Source organism: Rhipicephalus sanguineus, chromosome 11 (assembly GCF_013339695.2).
Source record: "Rhipicephalus sanguineus isolate Rsan-2018 chromosome 11, BIME_Rsan_1.4, whole genome shotgun sequence".
NCBI lineage: Eukaryota > Metazoa > Arthropoda > Arachnida > Ixodida > Ixodidae > Rhipicephalus > Rhipicephalus sanguineus.
Genome location: NC_051186.1, coordinates 82347428 through 82371848, shown reverse-complemented (window position 1 = coordinate 82371848; position 24421 = coordinate 82347428). Strand labels below are relative to the sequence as shown.

The window sequence follows — 24421 nt, the reverse complement described above, 5'->3', positions numbered from 1 at the left end:
TATATACCAGGTTGGCCGCGATGAGCCAAGAGCTGAGGTCAAGGATGAGAAATATGCACAAAAAATGAGCCCAGGCGGAGCAGGCAGGCAGGCAGGCAGGCAGGCAGGCAGGCAGGCAGGCAGGCAGGCAGGCAGGCAGGCAGGCAGGAATGAATGAATGAATGAATGAATGAATGAATGAATGAATGAATGAATGAATGAATGAATGAATAAATGAATGAATGAACAAACGGCCATTCATCGTAAAATTGTGAAATATACGTGCGCTGGGCTCATGGAAGCGGAGAGTTGTAGGATTTTCGTTCTATGCCGGTGTAGAATTTTCCATGCGTAGAAAGTTTTCGGTTCGGGACTCCTTCTTTAGAGATTTGTTTTGCGGTTCCGCACAGATTGCAAAGCCTTCTGGCTCCTCCACATGTTGAAGAAAAACTCGCACATATGTTTGCAGCCTGCAAAGAAAGCCGCACTACAAACACGGGATGCTATACCACGTGCATGCTGCCTAGTTTATTATAGCAAGTGATCCATCATATGTGATGCATCACAATCCCCAGCGCTCAGACGTGCATACAGCAGCTGCAGCGTTCGTCTTCTCGAGCGCACGTCTCGAAGAAGCTGTTCGTTGTCGAAGTCTTTTGGTCGCCGTTCTAATCAAAGAGCGACGTGTTTCTCATATCAATGTAGACTTTATTTCTTCCTGCTCTTACCGCAGAACTCTTTAGCGTAATATACATTGCCCCTTGAAAAGATTCAGCGAAAGGTTGTCGCACCCAGGTGTAACCTGCAGCGTCTCATCGCCCCAATTTTGAAAGTTCATTCGCATAACACTCAACTGGCGAGGACACCCCCCCCCCGCGATATTTTTCAGTTTCGAATGTGTGTTATATGCACGCGGTAACGCAAACACGTTTAACGTATCAGCACTCCGCAAGCCATCCGCATGTGAAACGATCTTCCTGATGATATCGTCTTTGATAGTAAGCCTAACACGTGTCGACATAAACTTGTGGTGCATTTTCTTAATATAGCGTCATAAGATTGTTTTATCGTTTAACTTTCGAACTTTGTTAATCTTTTTTACCGAGTGTTGAGCTTTCTTTTCATTGTCGTGCTGTAATCTGCCGTTCTTTGTGCTGTTGAATTTCGCTAACGTACTGCATTGTTAACTTTGTTGCGCCGTATTTTTCTTGGTTGTTATTATGCACTTGCACTATAACCCTGTTCCTTACAAATTTACTTAGGATTTCATTGTAACGCCCCTTACTCAACGCCTTCGGTCCTGTAAGGTATCCTTAAATAAATAAATAAATAAATAAATAAATAAATAAATAAATAAATAAATAAATAAATAAATAAATAAAGTGAGGTTGAACCCCCTTTCCCCAAAAAAAATTCCTGGCCACGCTCCTGTCGTGCACGGAGATCTAGCTCCACTTGTCAAGGCTGACAGCGTGGTCTATTCTATAGTTTCTTTTTCTTTTTTTGCCATACGAACCGACATTACCAAACGAAAAAATCGAGGCAGTTTTTCGGACACTTCGACCGTATGGCTATACGTGACCTCTATAGTAGTACCATTTGCCTTTAAATGGAATCGTCCTGCAGCAGGTGATAACGGGCAGCAAGTCGAGTGCATCTTTGTTCTGCTCACCGGACAGATAACGATTCGCGTCGCACGAACGTACGTACTATGTATAGCCGCTTGCTTTCGCTTTGTAAGAAAGCGAAGCAATCTGTCCGCTTCTTATCTAGTTCCGACGACGACAGTTAGATAACCTGAGGTTAGTTTGACTACCTTTTGTGTTCAGTACGTGAAACAAGAAGCTGCATGGACGCCAATGTCGACGGCTTCTTTTAGCTAAAGTTCCTACATTTTTTTTTTTCTCCGAAAGATCTACGGACTTTCATCCCCTTCAAAACGAGGCGGCGGCTTGCTTGCTTCCGCTCAGGGGTTTGTACATGATTTTGATTTTTCTTTTCTGGGAGTGGAGGGGTATTGTAGGGAGTGTCCTAAGTGAATCCATAATACTAGCGAACACAAGCTACAGACTACACAGAACGACCCAGGACAACCGCTAGTAACACTAAAGTCAATCTATGAAAAGATGAAAAATCTTTCCACAGAACGTGTCGCACGGATACAACGTTTCGACAAGCGTCCCGAACGCAAAACCCAAAGGCTGTTTGCGTCACGCGCAATGCGCAGTAGCCTCGACGCTATTTCTTTGGGGCCCCAAAACGATTGGGGCCCCTATTCGAAAACTCCCTATATTAAGTGTGGCAGACCCTCAATATTGCTTCCTTTGCTATGCACTAGCGCTCAAAGGCTGAAAGTGCTTACGCGCGTTTGCTCACGAGTCTGCAAAAGCAGCTCTAGGTGACGTTCATGAAACATGGCTACTTCCACCCATTTTCGAAATGCGCGCTCCCCGCTTCTGACCTCGCCTTCGGGGAGGGAAGCCCAAACCGAAACAAGCCCGTTGCTCCATCGTTCGTACATACATTCCCTAGATCCCTAGAGTAAGTACCTAGACCGCCTCTCGAGCATCACGAGTAAAAAGGTGTTCCACTCTCTCGACATGTGATCACGAGCCTTGACGCCCACGCTCGCGACCGCCCAGTTTCTACTCCACTGCGCAACTACCCGCAAGGAACTAACTACGGTTGCGTGAGTCATTTCATTACTGGCGATTAGGGGGAGGCTAGGATGTGACACTGAAACTTTTGGAGTGACGGTCGCGCATGCCTGCCTGTGTGGCGAGGAGAAGCCACCAAAAGTGGTCGGCGGCCATCAGGTCAAAAGGAGGCGGCAACTGCAAGTGCCTGGAACTACTATAGTGCCCTGAGCGTTTGCAGCCCCGCGTGTTGTATAAAAAACGATGAAATCACTTGTTTTATTTAGTGCGAGGCCTGTCTGGGCGACCAAAAGACACATTAAGCGTATCTATCTATCTATCTATCTATCTATCTATCTATCTATCTATCTATCTATCTATCTATCTATCTATCTATCTATCTATCTATCTATCTATCTATCTATCTATCTATCTATCTATCTATCTATCTATCTATCTATCTATCTATCTATCTATCTATCTATCTATCTATCTATCTATCTATCTATCTATCTATCTATCTATCTATCTATCTATCTATCTATCTATCTATCTATCTATCTATCTATCTATCTATCTATCTATCAGACTACGTCTTCGTGCTCTCGCGGCCGTTTCTTTAACTTGATATATACCAAAATTGACATGACATGACATAACTGTAGACGAACATAAGCGACGGGACATGAAAATCGTGTCATGCATGTCGTGTACGTCGTCATTTACATGACACGGTCTTGGTGCTCTCGCAGCCGTTTCATTGACTTGACATATACAAAATTTGGCATGACATGACGTGAGTGTAGACGAACATAAATGACAGGTCATTGCATAAAAATCATGTCATGCATGTCGTGTATGTCATGATTTACATAACACGGGTGCTATCGCGGCCGTTTCATTGACTTCATAAACACAAAAATTGGCCTGGCATATGACATGAGTGTAAGACGAACATACCTGACAAGTCATAGTTATTAACGTGAAAATTACGTCATGCATATGTCGTGTACGATCATGATTTACTTGACACGTGAAGTGCAAGATGCCCGTGTACTGTGCGATATCAGTGACCGTTAAAAGAACACAAGATGGTCAAAATTTCCGGACACCTCCACTATGGCGTACCTCATAATTATGTCGTGATTTTAGCACGTAAAACCCCAGATATTATTATTATTATTATTATTATTATTATTATTATTATTATTATTATTATTATTATTATTATTATTATTATTATTATTATTATTATTATTATTATTTACTTGACACGGTCTTGGTGCTCTCGGGGCCGTTTCATTAATTTGAAGTACGCTAAAATTGGTATTCCATGTCATGAGAGTATGACGAACATGAATTACAGGTCATAACATCAAAATCGTGTCATGCATGTCTTGTTTTACATGCTACGGTTTTAGTGCTCTCGCAGCCGTTTCATAAACGTGATGTATACAAAAGTTGGCATGCCGTAGCATGAGACCTTCCCCCCGAAAAAAATGTATGCAAGTCATGTAAATGACATCAATGAGACGGTCTCGGTGCTCTCGCGGTCGTATCAATAAGTTGACGTACATCGAAACTCGCATGGCATGAGTGTATGACAAACAAATGACATGTCATGACTTATTAATGCCGCGTCATGCATATCCTGTACGTCACTGCATACATGGTAGGGTCTTGGTGTTCTCGTGGTCATTTCATCAACTTTAGTACGTACCAGAATCGGCATGACGTGGGCAATATGCATGGCCAACACCAAATGGAGGTCACGACATGAATAGTATGACATTGCATGTCTCATATCGCATGGCACGCATGAGAAAGCGCCATCGTGATGTCATTGGGGTCTTTGCATTACCTTGCTATATACTAAAATATGCATCAAGTGGCGTCCGTGCATGCCGAACATGAACAAGTGACGACATGAATGTCCATAAAATGCATGTTATCTTTATAATAATATGAATAACACTAATCACATGGTACGAACGTCGTGAAGCCGCCGCCATCGTTTAATTAGCATGACACATACCATAGTGCACATACATGCATGAGAAACATAGTGAATGACACATCATGACATGGATGCCTTGAGCTCTCTCAAAGTCAAACAATGCAGCGCATGCAGCTCCTCGCTGACTGCTTCGCATCACGTTGATTCGTACAGTGCATGGGATCTGCCGGGTTTTCTTAAACACCAAGCATTTCTTGGCGAAACAATGAAACTTCGTCTATCTATCTATCTATCTATCTATCTATCTATCTATCTATCTATCTATCTATCTATCTATCTATCTATCTATCTATCTATCTATCTATCTATCTATCTATCTATCTATCTATCTATCTATCTATCTATCTATCTATCTATCTATCTATCTATCTATGATGAACATAAATGACAGCGCATGATTCGAATTTCGAGTGATGTATGTCATGCACATCATGACATCCATACGCTGCTGTGCTCCCGCGACCGTTTCAAACAAAATTAGCATGGCGGAACTAGCCAAAATTATCACGGCATGACATTAGTGCATGACCAACATAAATGACAGGTCATGTCATGAATACTGTGTCATGCATGAACTTCGAACGCACGTTCAAAGTTCTTGTACAGCGCGGACAACGCCCATGCGCTTATCTATGATGAAAATATGTGAGTACCAACACGCGTAAGCAATGTCCAAGGTCTTCTGACAACAATTTATAATTGAAACTCAACAAAAAAGAAGGTTTTGGTTGAACGCGGTTAAACCAAGTTTGTCGAGCGATAGTAGCAACGAGGATTCGCTCGCTGGATTTCAAGCAAGACGGACGTGCCGGCCGCGATGTCCTGGATTACTCCTCGTACCTCTCGCTGATCGGCGCCCCGTGACGGACTCCTCGCCCGCTATGCCGTGCGCCGCTCATCGACGGGGCCTTCGCCGCTTCGCCGATGTTGTGCACCATGCCTCTAGCTGTGTTTCGCGGACCCGTCCCTGAACTCCCGTGACCGTTTCCCCATCTTTCCTATCCTCTTTTCTCTTCGTTGGATGGATGTGCTCCTATCACTTTTCTCTCTATTTTCCTACTATTCTTTATTCCCTCCTTACCCCCACCCCCACAAGGCACTGCGCCGTGTCGCCTATAGGCAGACAGAAATTAGGTGTCTTTTTCCTTTCCTTAATAACCACAGAAGAAGAAGAAGTAGCAACTGCCGCGGAAAGTATGCATGCCGCGGTGGTGCCCCGCGCGTCCGCGCCCACCCCGTGGCAAGGAGAGCTGCGAGAGTCAAGTTGCGGTCTCGAGGCGCGCGCGCCCGCCTGCTCGCGGCTCTTGCCGACCGATGGAATGGGGTGCGTGGAAGAGTAGAACCAACACAGCGCATGTACGTTGCTATGACGACGCACGGGCGAGGAGGCTCCGCTTCAACGCCAAACGCATCCACAAGAACTTTTTCCTGGGTTTGTACCGGGAGGAGTACAGCTGCCGCTCTAAAAAATTGTCGCAAGCAGTCAAACAGGCTAAGTAACTCCGCACCAGTGCGCTTACAAAAGGGCGCTATCACTGCTCACGATCGACTCACCTTTGAAAAAGCAAAAAGAAATACTGCAAAAACCGAGAGACAGCGCGACAACGTTTCCGACCATGATGTCGCGGACTTGTGCACCGTATGTGGACTACTCAAGTCGTGTTAATTGTTTACCTTCAAACAGGGGCGGCGCCAGTGGGGGGTTTGGGGGGGCTCCAGCCCCCCCAAAATTTCCGCCTGCCCCCCCTTTGCCCCCCCAAGAGCAAGCATAGTCAAAATACAATGCATATGTTCCCAGCCTCTCTGCCCCCCTGAAGGAACCCACTTGTCGTGGGTGCCCCCCCAGTAAAAAAATCCTGGCGCCGCCCCTGCCTTCAAAGTGAAAGATACACTTTATTCTAGAACACACACACACACACACACACACACACACACACACACACACACACACACACACACACACACACACACACACACACACACACACACACACACACACACACACACACACACACACACACACACACAAAAGTCGGGCATTTCATTAACTCATTCGTGAGTGGCTGTTCTTTTTTTCCTGCGGCAAATATCGACTGAAAGCTCCATGGCGTTATATGCCACTTCGTGGCATATAACGCCATGGAGCTTTCACAATTAAATTTCAAGCAAGGAAGCTTCGTCGTTTGTTGTTGTATTAGCCAACGATTTCCCAACAAATAAATGAAAACATCCTTGATTGCTATACTTCAGCGACACATACTGATGCAGTGTTGCTGTCTTTATTAGTGCAGCAAGCTCAAACTTTGGGCAAATGAATGACAAAAAAAAAAAGATCCTTGTAGACTGGAACTTCATAATAACAGATCGCTACACATTGCAGGGCACTTTACTGAAGGCAGCTTGTACAGTTAAGCTGCTTTGGACAACGGGCACCATGACTGCAGACGTATCCAGTGCGGTGCTGGCTTTCGGCATTGACCTCTACAAAGAGCTACTCGTCAACGATGGCGGAAACGCCACGAACGTCGTTGCCTCGCCATTCAGCATCGCAGCCATCTTGTCTATGACTTTGGCCGGAGCCAGGGGTCATACCGCCGTCGAAATTACCGACATCCTGCGTATCAAAAGTGTTAGCCACGCCCACGGCCAGTTCTGTAAATTGCTCGCGCAGCTTTCGAGCAGCGCAGCGGACGCGACACTCGTGACTGCAAACCGCCTCTACTGCGAGAAGACCTTTAGCGTCCTAGAGGACTACGCGAAAGTGCTGGAGGAGTTCTACGGCAGCGCCGTCATTCCCGCAAACTTCAAGACTGAAACCGAAGAGGCGAGGCTCGCCATCAATGCCTGGGTCGAGGAGGTCACGAAGTCAAAGGTAAAAGATCTCCTTCCGCGGGGAGTCGTCGACGCTCACACGGTGCTCGTCCTAGTCAATGCCGTCTACTTCAAAGGTACGTGGAAAGACAAGTTTCCCGCGCACGCCACATCACCGGGCAACTTCCACGTGTCCAAGAACGAGGTCAAGACTGTGGACATGATGCACAACCAGGCGCAGTATCGCGTGTGCTCCAAGTGCGACGACCTCAAGGCGGGTGCCATCGAGGTTCCGTACAAGGGTGGCAAGGCATCCATGCTGATACTGCTCCCGGGAGACGTGGAAGGGCTGGCGAACCTGGAGGCCTCGTTGACGGCAACGAAGCTGGCGACCGTCGTGGCTGCCCTGCAAGGTCCCGCAACGACCACCAAGCTGACCCTGCCGCGGTTCAAAGTGGAGCAAGCCACGGACTTGAAGACGACATTGCGCCGCATGGGCATCAAGGACCTCTTCGCGAGTGGCGCGGACCTCTCTGGGATCAGCGGAAACAAAGAGCTGGCCGTGACGGCGGCCGTCCACAAGGCCTTCGTCGACGTCAACGAGGAAGGCACAGAAGCTGGGGCCGCGACCATCATGCCTGCGGCGAATAGTTATGCCAGGTCTGTTACGAACTTCACCGTGGACCGCCCGTTCATGTTCCTGATTAGGTGGCACGACCCCAGCGTTGTTTTGTTCATGGGATCTGTGCGGGACGTCTAAGGGACCGTAGCAGTGTGTGTTGGCTGAGCGTATTCTAAACTGTAATTCCAATCGTCCTCATGGATGCATGCTAGCAAATAGTAAAACGACGGTAATTAATTTTGCTACTGCAGATATGAAGCAGGATGATTTATTTTCGCCGAGTTGCGTTTGTACGCTGTTGCAATCTGCTCTTTGAAATGAGCCGTGTTGAAGGGTGGTGCTATGCGCTTGGTATTGCTGTACTGCCGCCTTCTGCTGCCTTTCCTTCGTATCCTAGAGGCAGCGGGGCTAATCGAACTGCGATAGTGCAGCTTTTATCCAACTTTTTCGAGTCGCTTATGAAAACAATACCACGTACCAATGCGGTGAAAATCCCTGTTATAAACATAGGAAGTGTAGGCACCTCTTCACTTGACTGTTCATAGCAGCTGATGAGTGCAATCCAGGCAGCTTTCATCATAAGGTACCAGTGCTCAACATCATAATGTTGGTCACAGTAAGTAAATCTAAGGAGGGTTTTGGTTGTTTGTGTCGGTATGTAAAAAATCAAGCAGGAATTAAACATATTTTCTCCAACAATATATTTTGGACTGCCTTTTTTGTTCTGGATACAAAGTAATGCTTGAAGTTATGTAAGAGTGAATATTACAGTTTTTTTTAAGCAGTAAGCCTCGCATTTTATTCAAGAAATTATTGCGGGCATAAGCGCGCGCAGGGTTCCCCTTCAGGGGGGGCGAAGGTTCGTCGCAGCGCCCCCCTCCCTATTATGTCAATGTATGCGGCTGTCTTTGCGCCCCTCTTCTCGCCCCCCCCCCTACAATGTATTGGGCTGACTTTGCGCCCCCCCTTCTCGCCCCCTTGCCCCCCCCCCCTGCGCACGCCTATGGTTGCGGGATTTTTTTACCACCCAAGTGAAAGCTGCAAAATTGGTCCTTGCGGAAATTCATAGCGGTGACGTAACAGCTATAGTGTTGCGCACCTAAAAACTTGAGCATGGGTTGAACTGCCAGCCATGGCAGCCGCATTTCGATTAGGTAAAATGCAAAAAAAAAAAAACTGCTGTGTACAATTCCACACATTTGCCTCTTAAGGAAACGCGGGCGGTCAAAATTAACCTGGTGTGTAACCCCACTACGGCATGTCTCATGATCATGCCGTCACTTTTGCATGTAAAACCCTGGAATACGATATTTAGTCGCTATTTTAGAATATGTAATTTCATAGCGTTAGCTACACAGGCTGAGGTGGAGAAGTTTCGCGTGGCAGTCCGAGAGTCGTGCTGCGCGTGCGCGAGGAGCAGTGACGTCACACGGCGCACAGCTGGCGCGTCGGAGCCGCCCCGCATGCCTCGCGGGTCTGCGCATTCCAGAGGAGTGACGTCATAGCCGCGGCGGACGCACTGGCACCGGCACGTGCCCACCTGTGCGCCTCCGTTGCGAAGTGGCCGTCTGACGCTGCGCCGGAGCCGCTTGATAGCGCCTGTCATTTTGCGCCCATGCGCAGACGTATCAGCAGGGGTATACATATAGCGGGAGGAGGAGGAGGAAAAGGAAAACGGAAGGACAGGGAGGTTCGCCATTTGTCAGATCGGCTGGCTGGCGTTTGCCAATGTGCTATAGCCATGGAGGAGCAGAGCGCAATTGCAAACCCCTGGCTCAATCACTTGGTCACGCGTTTTACAGCGAAAGCTGTTATGAGATCATTTCACCGGCCGTTTTTGACGCCGTAGTTGTCCGCCGCCGCCGGTGTCCGTAACCACTATCGCTCGAAATAAAAAAAAAACGAACCAAGAAAAAAATTCCAGGATGGAACGAGGTTCGAACCTGGGCCCTCTGCGTGGGAGCCCAGTATTCAACCTCTGAGCCATGCTGGTGTTTGAAACTGCTTTGCAAAAAGGTCCTACACAGGCTTCATGTCGGGAAGGAACCACATTAGCATATGCATTATAACGTGCTAGAAGAGTAAAACAAGCACCAAGCGTCGCACAACGCGAATTCTGTAACCAGGCATCACACAATGCGAACTGCGCAACGAGTAGGTTGTTGAATGCTTCCAACCCATTACAAAGGCTTCCGCCGTAATTCATCGTCATCAGGCACATCATCAACAAAGTGCGCATAATGGCTCACATGCGGTTAGCAGGTACCATGGCTCTCCGCAGAAGGACGAAAAATGACACTGTGCCTGCTGCCCTACTTCTCAAAAATTACAATGATTTATAGTGTAGTGTGTTCCTCGCAAGTGCACTTGTATTGGTTGCCAAGGAAGCCCATAAGCGCATGATCCATTTCCTCGGGGTCTCAGTAAAATTACAATGATTTATAGCGTAGTGGGTTCCTCGCAAGTGCACTTGTATTGGTTGCCAAGGAAGCCCATAAGCGCATGATCCATTTCCTCGGGGTCTCAGTAAAATTACAATGATTTAGAGCGTGGTGGGTTCCTCGCAAGTGCACTTGTATTGGTTGCCAAGGAAGCCCATAAGCGCATGATCCATTTCCTCGGAACTCAGTAAAATTACAATGATTTATAGCGTAGTGGGTTCCTCGCAAGTACACTTCTATTGGTTGCCATAAGCGCATAAGGAAGCCCATAAGCGCATGATCAATTTCCTCGGGGTCTCAGTAAAGTTCTTCGCCCCCCCCCCCCCCGTCTCTCTACCACGTCAACGTATGTCATACAGCATGACGGGAGAGGGAAATAGCGACCGGGCGTCACCCAATGCAAATTACATAACTTGTCGGCCGTTTAAAGCTTCCAACCCATTACAAAGGGCTGAGCCATAATTCTTCATCGTCATCAGTCGTCGCGTCAACAAAGTGCACATAATGCCTTACAGACGTGTAGCTGGTGCCTCGCATCCCCGCAGAATGACGAATAATGGCTTAGTAGATCCCAACTTCACAAAAATTGTGATTTATGGCGCAGTGGGTACCTTTCTAATGAACTTGTATTAGTATCCCCAAGAGAGCTTACAACGGGGAGGGTGGCGATGCGGGCTTGTTGGTTGGTCATACTTGAATGAGTTGAGCGCATACGAGGACACGGACAGAAGAGACGTACACACACTGGCGCTTCAGTGTGTGTACGTATCTTCCTTCTGTCCGTGTCCTTGTATGCGCTCAACTCATTCAAGTACTTACAACGGGCTCTAGAAACGCTGCTCTTCCAGCTTTCGCTGTGCCTGTGCTGCGGTTTCAGCGCAGGCCTGGCGTTTTTTTTTTTTTTCCTTTGCCATCGGGTATTAACGCCATCGCTTGCCGGACGGACGCCAAAATTTTGCGCTTTATATAGGGCATATAATGCTTTCACATTAAAAAAAAATCACAGCATATCCACGGGGTGAATGATGATGAGTGGGGCGAAGCTCCGGAGGGAATCATCGGTAACCGTGAAATTCGCCCAGTACATCATATAAAGAGTGTGAAACACCGTGTATATATTAAACATCAAACTTTTATTGTACTGCTGGTTTACGTGGTCCGTAAACTAGCAGTACCACCGCTTTGTGATCGGTGAAATGCAGGGAAAGTGTCCGCTCCCGAGCGAAAGAGAAAGCGCGCCAAGAGCGAGCGCCTTGTCTGCCTCCATCCGGCGACTCCGAGCGAAACAGAAAGCGCGCCAAGAGCGAGCGCCTTTTACGATCGCAGGCATCCAATGACATGCGCCATTCGCATTATAGAAGCGCCATCTGTCATCTTTAAAGGCCAACTCCGGCGATTTTTTCACCATGTTAGGGTAATGGTGCTTTTATGTTCCTGAGACACTCTAGTCACGCGCCCGATAGCAGAAATGCTCAGCAAATTCGAAAATAATTTTTAATAAGCAAAAAGGCGCAATACCGAAACCGAAACCCAACCGAGTGTACTGTCTCTGTATGACGTAGTAGTTGTTACGAACCGGAAGTCGTGCAAGGTATGCCGGTCACGCCGGCGCGGAGTATGAAAACTGTGACAGCCGGGACGAGCAGGCGCACAGTGGAGAGGTGAGGACGCCGCGCATCAGCTGTAATGTCTGCGACTGACAGTGCCGCGTCTGATACTGACAGTTAGCGGTGCCCTCGGCTGCGTCACTTCCGTCGCCTTAACAATATTGACGTCACAGACGCAATGTTGCCAATAATTGTGGGAAACCGGGAGGGCGTTTGCAGACAATCTTTAAAATTCATTTGCAAACATTATGCGCGTGTCTCAAGCCTGTAATTTGGCATAGATGACGGAAACTTTCAAAGGAACGTACCCAGCGAATTTCATTGAGATCCATCAACCTCGAAAAATCGCCGGAGTTGGCCTTTAAACAGCAACTCTAAGAAATACATGAAACGCCACCTAGTGAGCAATTCATTAAACTAGAGCTGGCTACATACATACTACTACAGAGGAGGGAACGACCCAAACCCTAAGGAGCTTCGCCCCTAAAATGGCGCTATTTTCTGCGACCCTGTCGGGAGCACGGCTAAGCACCAGTCCAAGGATCTCTCGCTGTACTCGTCTTTCTTCCTTTCCCATTTGCTAAATTGCATGCCTGTGTCACTGACCTTAGGAGCTGCAGAAAAGAGCGCCAGTTTTCATTTCCTAAGGATAACCACTACCCTCGCACAAATACCGCTGCTGTGTTGTTCTCGATCTGACACACACACACACATACAAATTGTGGCCAGTGGATTATCTAACATGCCCAGAACAGCAGCCCTACATATTTCTTTATTTTTTCCATCTCGTCACAGCTGTCCCAGGTGAAAATGTGTAACTGCAGGTAATTGGGATCAACCGGTTTCAGCTGGAAACAAATTGGTCCCAGTAGCAGACCAACTGGTCCTAGCAATGGAAGCAACTGCTTGCACTTGCAAACCAACTGGTACTATGACCATTTGTATTGGGAGTAAGTGGACCCACTTGGGATCAAACTGGAACCTTAACAATGTGTGTATCCCAGCAAAGCAAGCAACGGCTGCAGGCAAGTTTGTGTCGGCCACACAAGCAGAGAGAGCCAGCTGTGGACTACCAGGAGCTAGGGCTTCGCCCATCATGCGCTGCGAGTCCCTCGACTGCATATGCTCCCATTCAGTCGGCACCACTTTACCGAAAGCAGACAATGGAGGAACCCTTAATTATTTTTGGCTAGCAGAAGTTACCCATAAGTGCCATGCATTCAATCTATGGAGTTGGTGACTCAGGATACACAGCAGCCTGGTCAAGCCCCACACGTGACTTCGTGCAGATTAATTCGTTGAGTACGATATACCTGGCAAAACTGAACCTTCAAGCCCAATAATCTGCTTGCGTGGAAGCTTTGGACCACAGTGTTGACAACAGTGACAGTCTTTTGTGGACTGTACAGAACTCTGCAGAGGTGCCACGCCCGAGTTCTCACTCGACTATGTCGAGACACTTTATATTCGTCCAGCATCGGGGTCAGGTAAGAACCATTGATTACCACAGGCGCAACAAAAGCATGTAGTGCGCACATAGCGCACCAAGTTGCATGCTTACCAGTCAGAGCTAGTGGATGTAGGGCAGAACACTTAACAGCAGCCAAAGTTGGTCAGTACAGTAAAAGACCACTTGAACAAACGCCAATTAAATGCACTATTCAGTTGAACGAACTTTTTTTAAATCGCCCACCGAAGCGCCATTGAACCCAATGCTAACACACTTTTAATGAAATACAGTGGAGCGGGTATTTGATCACTTCTACGAACATATTTCGAGTCACTATCCCAATGCCTCCCAGGCCATGTTGATCACTTCAACAAGTACAACCACACTTATTGCGGCATAGTTTTACCGTGGCCACCGCAGCTAATCGCGGAGACCGCGATTTTACGTTGACAACTATGCTTCATTACCAAGTGACAAAAAGTGCATCCATTGACTTGAACTTGATTGACTGCTTACATATTTTCATAGCCTGCCGGAGCCATAGCTGCAACGACAGCTGTAGCCTTAGCCCTGCAACTGTGTGCTGGTCATGTGTACACCAAATGGAAGTGCATATCTCTGGATGAAAAACGATGTGTTGTGCATCACTGATATGCTTAGGGAAACTCAAGTCCTTTGCTGCCCACCACTGTGTTGCGCCGGAGAAGGTTCATGAGAGCTTGGACATAGTAACTCACTACGAGATCACTGCAGTGAACAAGTGTGGCAAACAATTACTGCATTCTTCACAAGATATTCAGTAAGCATAACTCCACATGCAAATGAGTGGCGTGACGAATAAATAGTCTGAAATTTCATTTCAACACCCAATGTTTCCTTCAGCTTGGGATAACAAATTAGAGCAAAACTGTTTCCGTTCAGCAAACTTGCGCTTTAAGGGGAGATGCGGGTCGAAAAACACGAGTTTTCTAAAAAATTATCGATTTTTTGTTTTCGCCTGTTTTGTTAAGATTAGTACCTCTACTGTTCTGAAAAAAAAAATCAATGTCGAGACTCAACTGGAAATGCTTTAAAATTGCGTCTAAAGAGCACAAGGTGGCTGTCAAAAGGCCGAAAGTGTGTCATCTTCGAGTACCTTGCCGCTGATAATGCGCCGCCGCTCACCATTGTCGACCGCATGAGGCGAAGAGCCGAGCCTCACTCTTCAAATAACAACAGTTTCCCGCGCTGCTGCAGCGCAAGAAATAATAAAGAGAAGCACGCTTTTGCCGCCTTCTTCGAGCGCCGCGACTGGCTTTAAATCACGTGGTACGGATCGGGAGCCGCCATTGGCCGCTGCGCGCCTGTGTGTGCTGTGAAGCCTACTTGCAGGATCCGTGTCTCGTCGAGCAGCGCAGCTGAACAACGCTTTTCTCGAGTGCTTATCCGTTATGGATGAAGAAAGCCGTAGGAAGCGTGGTCATCGGCCTGTGAAGTTTCACGCGACGCACAAATTTCGAGGACGCCGGCGCAAATCAAAGCCGAACACTCAAACCACGAAAAGGTCGTCTGCTGCCGCAAGGCGTAGTGGCAGTGACGCCGATGCGTCCGACGAGTTTGCCGCGGCATTCGAATATGTGAGTGCCTCCCAGAAAAAGATCGGACTCTTCGAAGACGAAGAAAAATCGCAGGACGCCGAGTCTTCGTTGATTGCTGATATGACAGCATTGAACATGTTGGTTTAATCGAGGGCACTCCAGTTTTGAACGTGTTCTGGAAGAGCTTGGCGTGCTCCCGTCTCATGATCTGGTTGCTCTTGGCACATCACGGGACAGCACACGCCAGAAAAAAATGTCTCAAAAACTAACAGGAGAAGCAAGGGCCTGTCGGCGTGCGCTGAAGAAAAAATCTCTTGTCAAGGAGTCAGCTCGAAAGAGCCGTGAGGGCCAAACCTATGGTGCTGGCGCATTTTAATGGCAGTGGCCACTATAAGGAGGATTGTTCTTTCTTGTGTACAAATTTCGTTGCATTCAATGACATCTTTGATAAATAAACTTGCAATTTTGACTTTAAAACTCGTTTTTCTCAAAATACAAATTTTGCCATTTTTGTCAATGTGCCCCTCCTTTTTCGGGTACTTCTGGTGCTCAGATCTGCATGAAATTTTTCCCAAAGTTTTTCCAAAGTACGAGAAATGCAATTATCTTGTTTAAGTTTCGATATTCTTATTATAAAATAAAAAAAAGTTATGTAAACTTTCACTAGGGTAGGAGAAATATGAACTTCCAACGTTAAAATTTTTCACGTCTAGTACATATTTTGTATGGACTTCCTAATTAGTTATTTGCATTCCGCCCTTTGTTTGAAACATTATGAACTATCAATTGTAAAAAATTATTGAAGTTTAGGTCTGAAAAGAGGGGGGGCAAAATGCTTCAGTTTTTCACTTTGTCATGTTGCAGAACTAAAAGTATGCAACTTGCAAGAAAACTAATTATATATTTGAAATCAGCATAAAAAGTTCTATAAGCAGCTCAAGTTTCATTGCTCTAGGGTGAATATTAAAGAAAAAGCGTCTTCGAGTAGCATCTCCCCTTAACAAACTTTTTCCCGAGGTCCCTTGAAGTTTGTTCAAGTGAAGTTTCACTGTACAATGCCCGCTGGGAAATCTATGCAGTCAAAACAGTGACCAACTTGATTGGCAATATTTCACCCTGCTATGCCTACTCGGGAATATGTGCGTGAAGACCAGTGCCAAGCGCAAGTGAACCATGATGACATGTACACATCATCATGCATAAAAATCGATGAAAAGCCTTCAGTCTCATTTAAGGAGCAGACACTTACACCCACCATTGTTTGGCACAGTTCACATCTGCCTTTGCATTTAATACAGTCTGAATCACACTTGTCCAAAGTGACCAGTCAGCTGCTTCGGCCGCCATGTTTTGCACAAATATGCAGAAGCTGACACCGCAATGACATAAAACATAGTGACACCACATACTAGGTTCTTGTGCTACCATTCAAGCATGAACGGTACCTTGTGGCTAACACGACGTGGCAGCTGCGGACAGCACCAGCGTCCACAGACACGTGCTTGACCGCTCTAGACAAGCATGATTTGGACTGTGCAAATGCCGCTAACCTGAATTCCTGCAAGATTGCCAAGTTCCCCGAAGAGGCCAATCATGCACAGTGACCACCTCGGGTTTGCACATATACGACAAAGAAGCTTTATATCTTTGAATGTTTATTCGCACTCTTTATGTATTGTATGTTCACATGTGTTCAGTAAAAGAAACTTCTTTTACAATCCAACACACAAGTAACGAAAATTGCAAGAAAGGAAAAAAAAAAACTCGCACTTCAGGCAAGCTGGCAGAACGAACGAAATTCTGTCGACCGTTTAAAAGTCGAGACACCAACCCATTAGAATGATGAATGGCATCGCGACGATTCTGCACAAATGAGGCGAGCAAATTAAAAAGGGACAGCACAACATCAAAGTGCAACAAGGTGTAAAAATCTAAAATACTTGTGCCTCGGAAGCAATTAAAAACGAGTTAAATATTACTGACAATTTGATGCACTGCAATGCTGCGAATCCTCGCAACGTAACCAACGGGCATGCGACGTTGATCGCCGAAAAACGGTAAACTGCGACACGTTTTGCCCGATGAACTCTAACTGAACCCAGAGAGTGAACTCAGCAGAACAGATGAATTTGCACCCAAAGAATAAACTTGACGTATCACGTTCATAATTACACCGGCTTGTCGTGACACTTGCACTTCTGCATGACGCACAGTCTAGCATGATGACTTGGCTTTCTTTTAGTAGTCAAAAAGCCTTCGCTGGCACCCCACATTGTAGGAGCTGTGCCCATGTGCACAATTCTTTAAGACATTCGATTTGCGGGTCAATCTGAAAGGGGGTCCCAAAATGCAAACATTCCAAAACGTGCCTCTAAAGCTGAGAACTCGCTAATTCGTCCCTGTGAGGACATTTTCAAAGCATTCATTCAGGCTTCAGTTTCAATAATACAGTAGAAAGGACACTGCATACACACACTATAAAAAAGCTCATTACAATGTGTTGGATATTGAGCTTCGCCAAACAACTCGTGCAATAAAAACATTCTTCGTTCTCAAAAAAAAGAAAAAGTGACAAAGAATGCCTAGAACCACAAAGGCAGTACACTACTTATTTGAACGGACAAAAAAGCCTGGGAAGAAAAGCAATCAAGAAGCTTGCCTAATAAAAAAAATTGAAAATAACCCTGGCCCTCCGCGTCATACGTCCAAAAAACTTCCATCAATGAACCGGGTATTTGAAAACGAGCATTTCTTGAAAAAACAGGAATGTAGGCATGCCTCAAAAACTATATTCCTTCTTCTGCGACAGTGACCAACAGAGTCACGATATGCGCATCCTTTAAACCGGGAACTAGAATAAATATACTGCAAGCTAAACGAAAGCGACACTTCCAGAAACAATGTAAATTAAGGTAACACGTTAGTCACTCCAGACGAACATAGAGGAAAAGACAATCTTCATAATAAGCATACAAAATTACACACTCTAAAAGAAGGTCGTATTTGGAACGTCTTTCAGTCGCAAAGCAATGATCGTCATCTGGCTTGCTTGCACCTCTGGAATACTGTCACACCGATAGCGTGCACGCGGTTTGTGACCTGGAAGACCCAGCGCGTGGCGGTATCACCAGAAAAGGCATGCGAGATAGGGTGACGGCCATTGTGACAGAAAGATGCCCCAAATATGCTCCCGGCCTGCCCTCCAAACTTTTTTAGAGTACAATAAGTCGCCTGCTGGAGCAACAAACAATAAGTTAACGAGCCCAAAGACGAGAAAACTAGCACAAACAAATGGTCAAACTAGACGAACAAAAGTAACAGAACATTTTAACTAAATGCATCCAAGATGTGCCGCGACAATTTTTTCCAAACTTTAACAACGACAAAAAAAAAGGAGGGAAAGTTCAAGAACAGATTCTTGTACCATGCCAAAGAAATAGCTTTTTGATATCGATGTAGACAGGGTACGTCCAGTTAGCAGGAACATCGTGATATTGCAAAGACCGGCGAGTCGAGACGTCAAAATCGTGGCTTCCAGCTGACGAAGAACTAGAACCTAATGCTTTTGCACAGTGCGGAAAAGTGAAGTTTTGACTACAAAGCAATAAACAAAACAGAAAAACAAACGAGGTCGGCATTAAAACGAAAAGTAGGAAAAATGCAGGCAACCGCGAAAACCAGGAACTTCAGAATGTTGCAACGCTGTTGCGGAACACAGCATAGTACAATTGTTCAAGCCTATTGACAAGTGCCAGTTTATCCAAAGGGTGTCCACCCGATGCACTGTGCAATGAAAAGAACTTTACGTAACACATTTGTCCTTTCGAAAAATAAAAGCCCAAAGGAACATTTGAAGGTAGGCCAATAGGGCTACAACTTTGCATTCCTGCAATGACGTGTTCGTCGACAGCGAAACAAAAAAATACGTACATCAAATGACACGACAGCCTGTATGACCTGTGCAGCTAGAAAAAAGCAGAAAAGAAAACATTCTAGGAATACACAATACCTAAACTCTCAATACTAAAGAAACACAGGGAAGTGAAAAAAGAAAAGATGGGATCATAATACTTAACACTAAATTCAAGAACAAAAGATATGCTACTACTACATTGAGAACTGCGTTTCCCCGCTCGCTTATATGTACAAATTTGGCTTGATATTCGATACAGTACAGCACCAGCACAACTTGGACGAGAGAAATAAAAGAGAGATCGGCTCGCAAGATTTTTTTTTTTTGCGTGTTTCCACAAACAGTATGCGACGGACACACCTTTAATATGCAGTTTGCACAGTTCTGGTATACGACGACTTGTTCTGTAGCAAAGTCAAGCTTGACGGAGCTTGTAACGCCTTTTCACTCTTTCTCTCTTTTCGCTTATTCCTTTGACCTTACAGTACAACACACACGGATACTCCATACCCCCACTCGTCTTGACCAGCAAGAGATAACTGACTGAAGAAAAACTGTCTTTTCAAGAAATAAACTGAAATGAGTGCACCAGGAAGAAACGAGCCGACACTGCAGGGCCACATTCGCAAGAACGAAACTGCCGCTTCTAGAACATCTCTAAGAAACAGTCGCGGGTTTCCTCTCTGTTCTTTTATCATGCACAGAGATTGAATTCAAAGGATGCTTGATGCTGTTGAATGAGGCTGTTAATAGGTCCCACAGTGCTGCCAAACGTTCTGTAGTTCACTTTCTGCAAACGTCGACGTACGAGAGACAAGTTCAGACGATTTCGAGCAGACAGCGCAGCTATCGATTGCCGAAGCCTACTTCATGCCACCGAATATGTAATGCACCAAGAGCGATTCCGTAACTTTCAAAAACTGAAGTTTCACCCAGAACTGTTGGACAGAGGAATGCCCTGTGCAGCGCCATACAATTTGAGGTGCGCTAAAAATCTCAGCAATGTTGGTGAACCTGGCAGGGATAGATTGTACATAGGCTAGTGTGACAGCTACAAAAACCCCGTATTTCAAACTAAGAATTCCTAACAGGGAAAGTTATTGAGATCTGCCGGTGTACACTTCTCAAACTGATGAGAAAAAGTAATCCTCCGGCGAAGACGCAAAAAAGTGTCATTACAAGGCAGCATGCTTTTCGCTACATGATTTGTGCTTTTATCCATCAGAAAATTCTTCATTTGCCCCAAGAAATGCTGCAGAAAAAAAAAAGAATATGGAAAAAATGCGACTGTTGCACATAAGTCTACTTGCTACGTGTGAAGACTTTGCCTCTTTAGTTAAAATACTGTTGGTGTTTTCAACAAGCACTCTTGTACGTGCATCTGCCAATAGTGCGCTGCCAAGTTAATACTAAACAAATGTGAAATTTCAAATTCAAATAGATGTGCATTCCAAAATTTCCCTTCCAGGCATCACAGACTTGCATATGCGTAACTTCGAATTTCATGATTAGTGCTGCACGACATGCTGTTTGTGAAACGAACGCTGGCACTTCGTCCTGGCGCTGCACATCACTACCAATATCGAATGTCGTTGCAGTTGGACACATAGCAAGCAACCACGCGTCTTTATAAACAGAGCCTCGCCCACATATACAGCATCCAACAACTTGCCTGCCCAGAATGGTGTACAGTGTGAAAAGGCACAAAAAAAAGCGGTCAAGTAAAACGAAACGTGCAGACAGTATTCGAAAGCAAAGACTACTATAAACGACAACAGTTTGATGCAATATTTCTCGTGCAAAACTGTACGCCTAGCTCCAGCGAAACGAGAGAGCTCAATTACAATGTTAACACACACACACACACACATGCATGCACCCACGCACACAAAAAGCAAATACCAAGTTGTGTTTTAAGTGCACAAAGAAATCATACTCTCCTTCACTATAAACATCACAGACTCGACACATTAGAGGTCCTTCACGGGGGAGTGCAATACAAATGAAAAAGGCGCCACCACGCGTCACCCTCTAGCCCCGCAGGAATTAAGTCTGTCGGCAATTTATCCTACAATTACGCAGTGGTACACACAATACTGGCTCACGCAGGGATTGTTGCACGTCCGCACACACGAAACTGCGACACTGACATCGAGGGACAGAGTACTGCCGAGCATTACATCGCCTCCAAAGAGTACAAACATGCACAAAAAAAGCCTTTCACATCCCATAAAAAAGGCGTCTCTGTTTGTAAGGCAAGAATTAAAAAACCCCGCCCACAGCATACTACAAGGTACCTGTGTCCTTTCTCACTTTCTTCTGCGCCCCTCCCGAAATCGCGCGAAATCCAGCAAAGAACGCTCTTAAGACGCGCGCGTCTCCCAATTGGACTGATGACTAAGTAGAAAGTGGGCCGTCGTGGGAGTAAACCTAAAAGGTACTCCAAGAAAACACCCTCCGTGGTAACTCCCTTACACTGTCTAAAAGGTACTCCTCGAAAACACCCTTCCTGAAAACTCCCCTCCACTGTGGGAGTAAATCTAAAAGGTACTCCTCGAAAACACCCTCTGTGACAACTCCCTTCCATTGAGTTAACGGAAGGGACAAATTTCGCGCCTCTTTACCGCGAAGTGGTGCGAGGATACCCCGAACTACCCAGAGTACTGAGCAACTAGCTTGAAAACATCGTAGAGGCTTTATGGCGGTCGTCGACGCGTCGCACTCTTGCAAGCCGACCCTTTTTCTTCTGCACCTGCCGCTACCTTTGCTTTTAAATGAAAATTCGAGGTTGAAGCTGACGTGTGCCTCTGGTGAAAGTGAATGTGCTCTGGAAATACCACACTGAGAAACGCAAGTACTAATCCCCAAACTACGATCATAATTTACGAGGCGGAACAATGAACGAAGAATGGGAAGAGATCGATATCACTCGGGTGCCTTTGCAAAGCTACAGTTAGGCTGGGAGCAAGAAACGAAAGATTTGTAAAACCAAAGAGGACTGCTACGTAACTTATGTAGACAGCGCAAATACCTTCTGCGTATCCTAAACAATGTGTAAATGAGAACACAGGACTGAGAATGACACCAATGCTGGCAGCCCTCTCACAATAAAAGCTGTGCCAATGACGTGAAAGTATGTCCCGATGAATGAGAACAACACATTGCGAGCTTACATCTGTGTACGGTGGCTACAGTACTGCGAGTACAGGTAGACGGGGCTGCCATGCACAGATGCATGACGAACGAGATGCAACACTGCACATTCAGCTCTTACATTTCTCGCACATTAGAAAAAAGAAAGTAATCGAAGAGTCATCCACTAAAAACATAGTGAAAAAGAAAGACAAGAAATGTGATCCTCAGCACACACAATGTCAGTTCATCCCTCGTTGCTCCAATCGCGTGTTGATCGATATTTTGGTGGTAGCGACTTGTAGAGGCAATAGAGATCCGTACGACGACGTTTCAAGTCCCGTACCGAATGGCAGCAGACAGAAGACCGGAAGGTGTGGAGTCCTTATCTCCGGTTTAGTTCGATCTTGATAGCTACAGGTGTTTAAAGACAAATGCAGGAGGAAGGCAAGCTTAGTGGAGGTTAACTAGTGACAAAATGATCCAAGACTGAGACAACCAAAAAAGCAATTGAAATACAGTCAATCCCACATATATCGAACACGCTGAAAAACTGGAATTAGTTCAATATATCCTATAATTCGATACAAAAAGTTTAAAGAATTTTCCTGATTTTCAATGCAAGTTATGGTGTTCAAGTTGGCTTCATGGAACTGCTTCACGGTAATGGAAAGACGGTGTCTTAGGGCTAGACACGGGGATTTTTTTTTTAGTTCTTATTTTTGTGCGGTACGTAGTTGGCGGGGGTAGTCATATGCATGGGCGGGTTGTAGGCGAGAAAATGCGGTATCGATATGGCCCTCCCAATAACACCGCTCACTCTAACAAATGCATGCCGGAAAGTCCCCTTCCGTGAAAAAGAGCCAATTTTTTATGTGGGAAAGCCAATTGTTGGGGTGTTTTGTGCTGCCCGATGTTCGATATATCATGTGTTCCGGCTCTTTTTGATCGATGTAGCCGTGAATTTTTCTATGCATTGACGTTAAAGCATTGTCGTGTTCGAAAATAGTTCGCTATAAAGGATAATTCGACTTAGCCGAGTTCGATATAGTTGAGCTTGACTGTATCATGCACTGCACATAATACAAACATAGTACCCCACAACTCTGACGTCACACTTAAGCAAAATTTTCATACAAGCCGGACAAATTTCCTTTTTGCGGCTTATCAGCGCAAAAATGCGGTACAGAAGCAATAAGACAATCACAATTAAAATTACGAGCATTCAATCCTTACCCCAATTATAGCTGAAAAAAAAAAATTCAAGTTTTTGTTATCAGCAGTTGTCGAGCTGCAGTGATATTGCATGCGTGTCTTGCAAAATGTTATATGCCAACAACTTCGCGGTGTGAAGATGTAGACAATGTACACAACCCACAAAGGCATGAGTTTTACCAATAAAGGACTGACGTCAGCTTGACTGCGGCCGTGGTGAAGCGGCAGAGTGTTATGATGGTGGCCGGTATCTGGGCCTACGGATTTTGTCGGATGACAGCGCAAATGTGTGCTGCTGGCAGAGCGCTGCCGAGGTGATAAAGAGCACATAAAACGGTACAGGCGATCTGGTTTATGACTGCGCACTTGACAGCAGCACGATAGCAGTGCGCAAGCACTCAGTCACGCGACTTCATTTTTCGTATTTCGCGTGCTTTCTTTGCTACGTGGAAAAAACTAACTACGAGAGACATATTCGTACAGGAAACGATTCATTTGGTGGTTTCTCAAAGTGCTCTACAACTCTGTGATCATACTTTGGGTCTTCGACCAATAATTTAAAAGTTGGCTAAATAAACATTAACAATGAGTTAGTTCAGGGGAAAATAGAGAATAGCTGGAGTGACTAGCTACGGTGAATAGTAGTGGTAAGACTTCAGTTCAATTCACTTGCGGTGCGCCTTTCACCTTTTAAGGTCTTGGCTCAAGTGATGTGGGACAACCTGTATCTCGATTACTTTCTAAAAGTAATATTCGTGGCATCTTTTTTTTCTAAAAGAGCCAAATCCAGAAACCGAACCTGGGCTAAATTTCATGGCAGCACTAAGTGCACCTTAGTACCTTTCACTTTTAAAACAATTGTAATCAAAATGGGGCAATTCCTAGTCGTAACGAGAACTCAAAAAGGCAGTTTGGAATCGAAAATGAGCCATATCCTGCAACTGTTTGAATAAAACTAAGCCAGACCTATTAAACCAGTGCTGCATGAACAATTATGACCAAAACAATCAACCTGGCCGCA

The 24421-nt window shown here is 45.6% G+C and overlaps 2 protein-coding genes across 7 annotated transcripts in view; one reads left to right on the top strand and one right to left on the bottom strand.

Annotated features, from left to right (window-relative positions):
* Positions 1–2575: 2575 nt before the first annotated feature.
* On the top strand, positions 2576–8756 carry LOC119373638 (leukocyte elastase inhibitor A). Its single transcript, XM_037643692.2, has 2 exons — positions 2576–2668; positions 7013–8756. Exon 2 carries the CDS (start codon positions 7067–7069, stop codon positions 8201–8203), a length of 1137 nt encoding a protein of 378 aa, XP_037499620.1. The 5' UTR covers positions 2576–2668; positions 7013–7066; the 3' UTR covers positions 8204–8756.
* Positions 8757–16773: 8017 nt separating this feature from the next.
* The window catches only part of LOC119374595 (protein enabled), a 121272-nt gene continuing 113624 nt past the window's right edge, over positions 16774–24421 (bottom strand). For all 6 annotated transcript variants that reach the window (XM_049420384.1, XM_049420381.1, XM_049420379.1 and 3 more), the window contains exon 12: positions 16774–22599. In XM_049420384.1, coding sequence (XP_049276341.1) covers positions 22571–22599 — 29 coding nt within the window. In that variant the 3' untranslated portion in view covers positions 16774–22570. The remainder of the gene's footprint in view (positions 22600–24421) is intronic.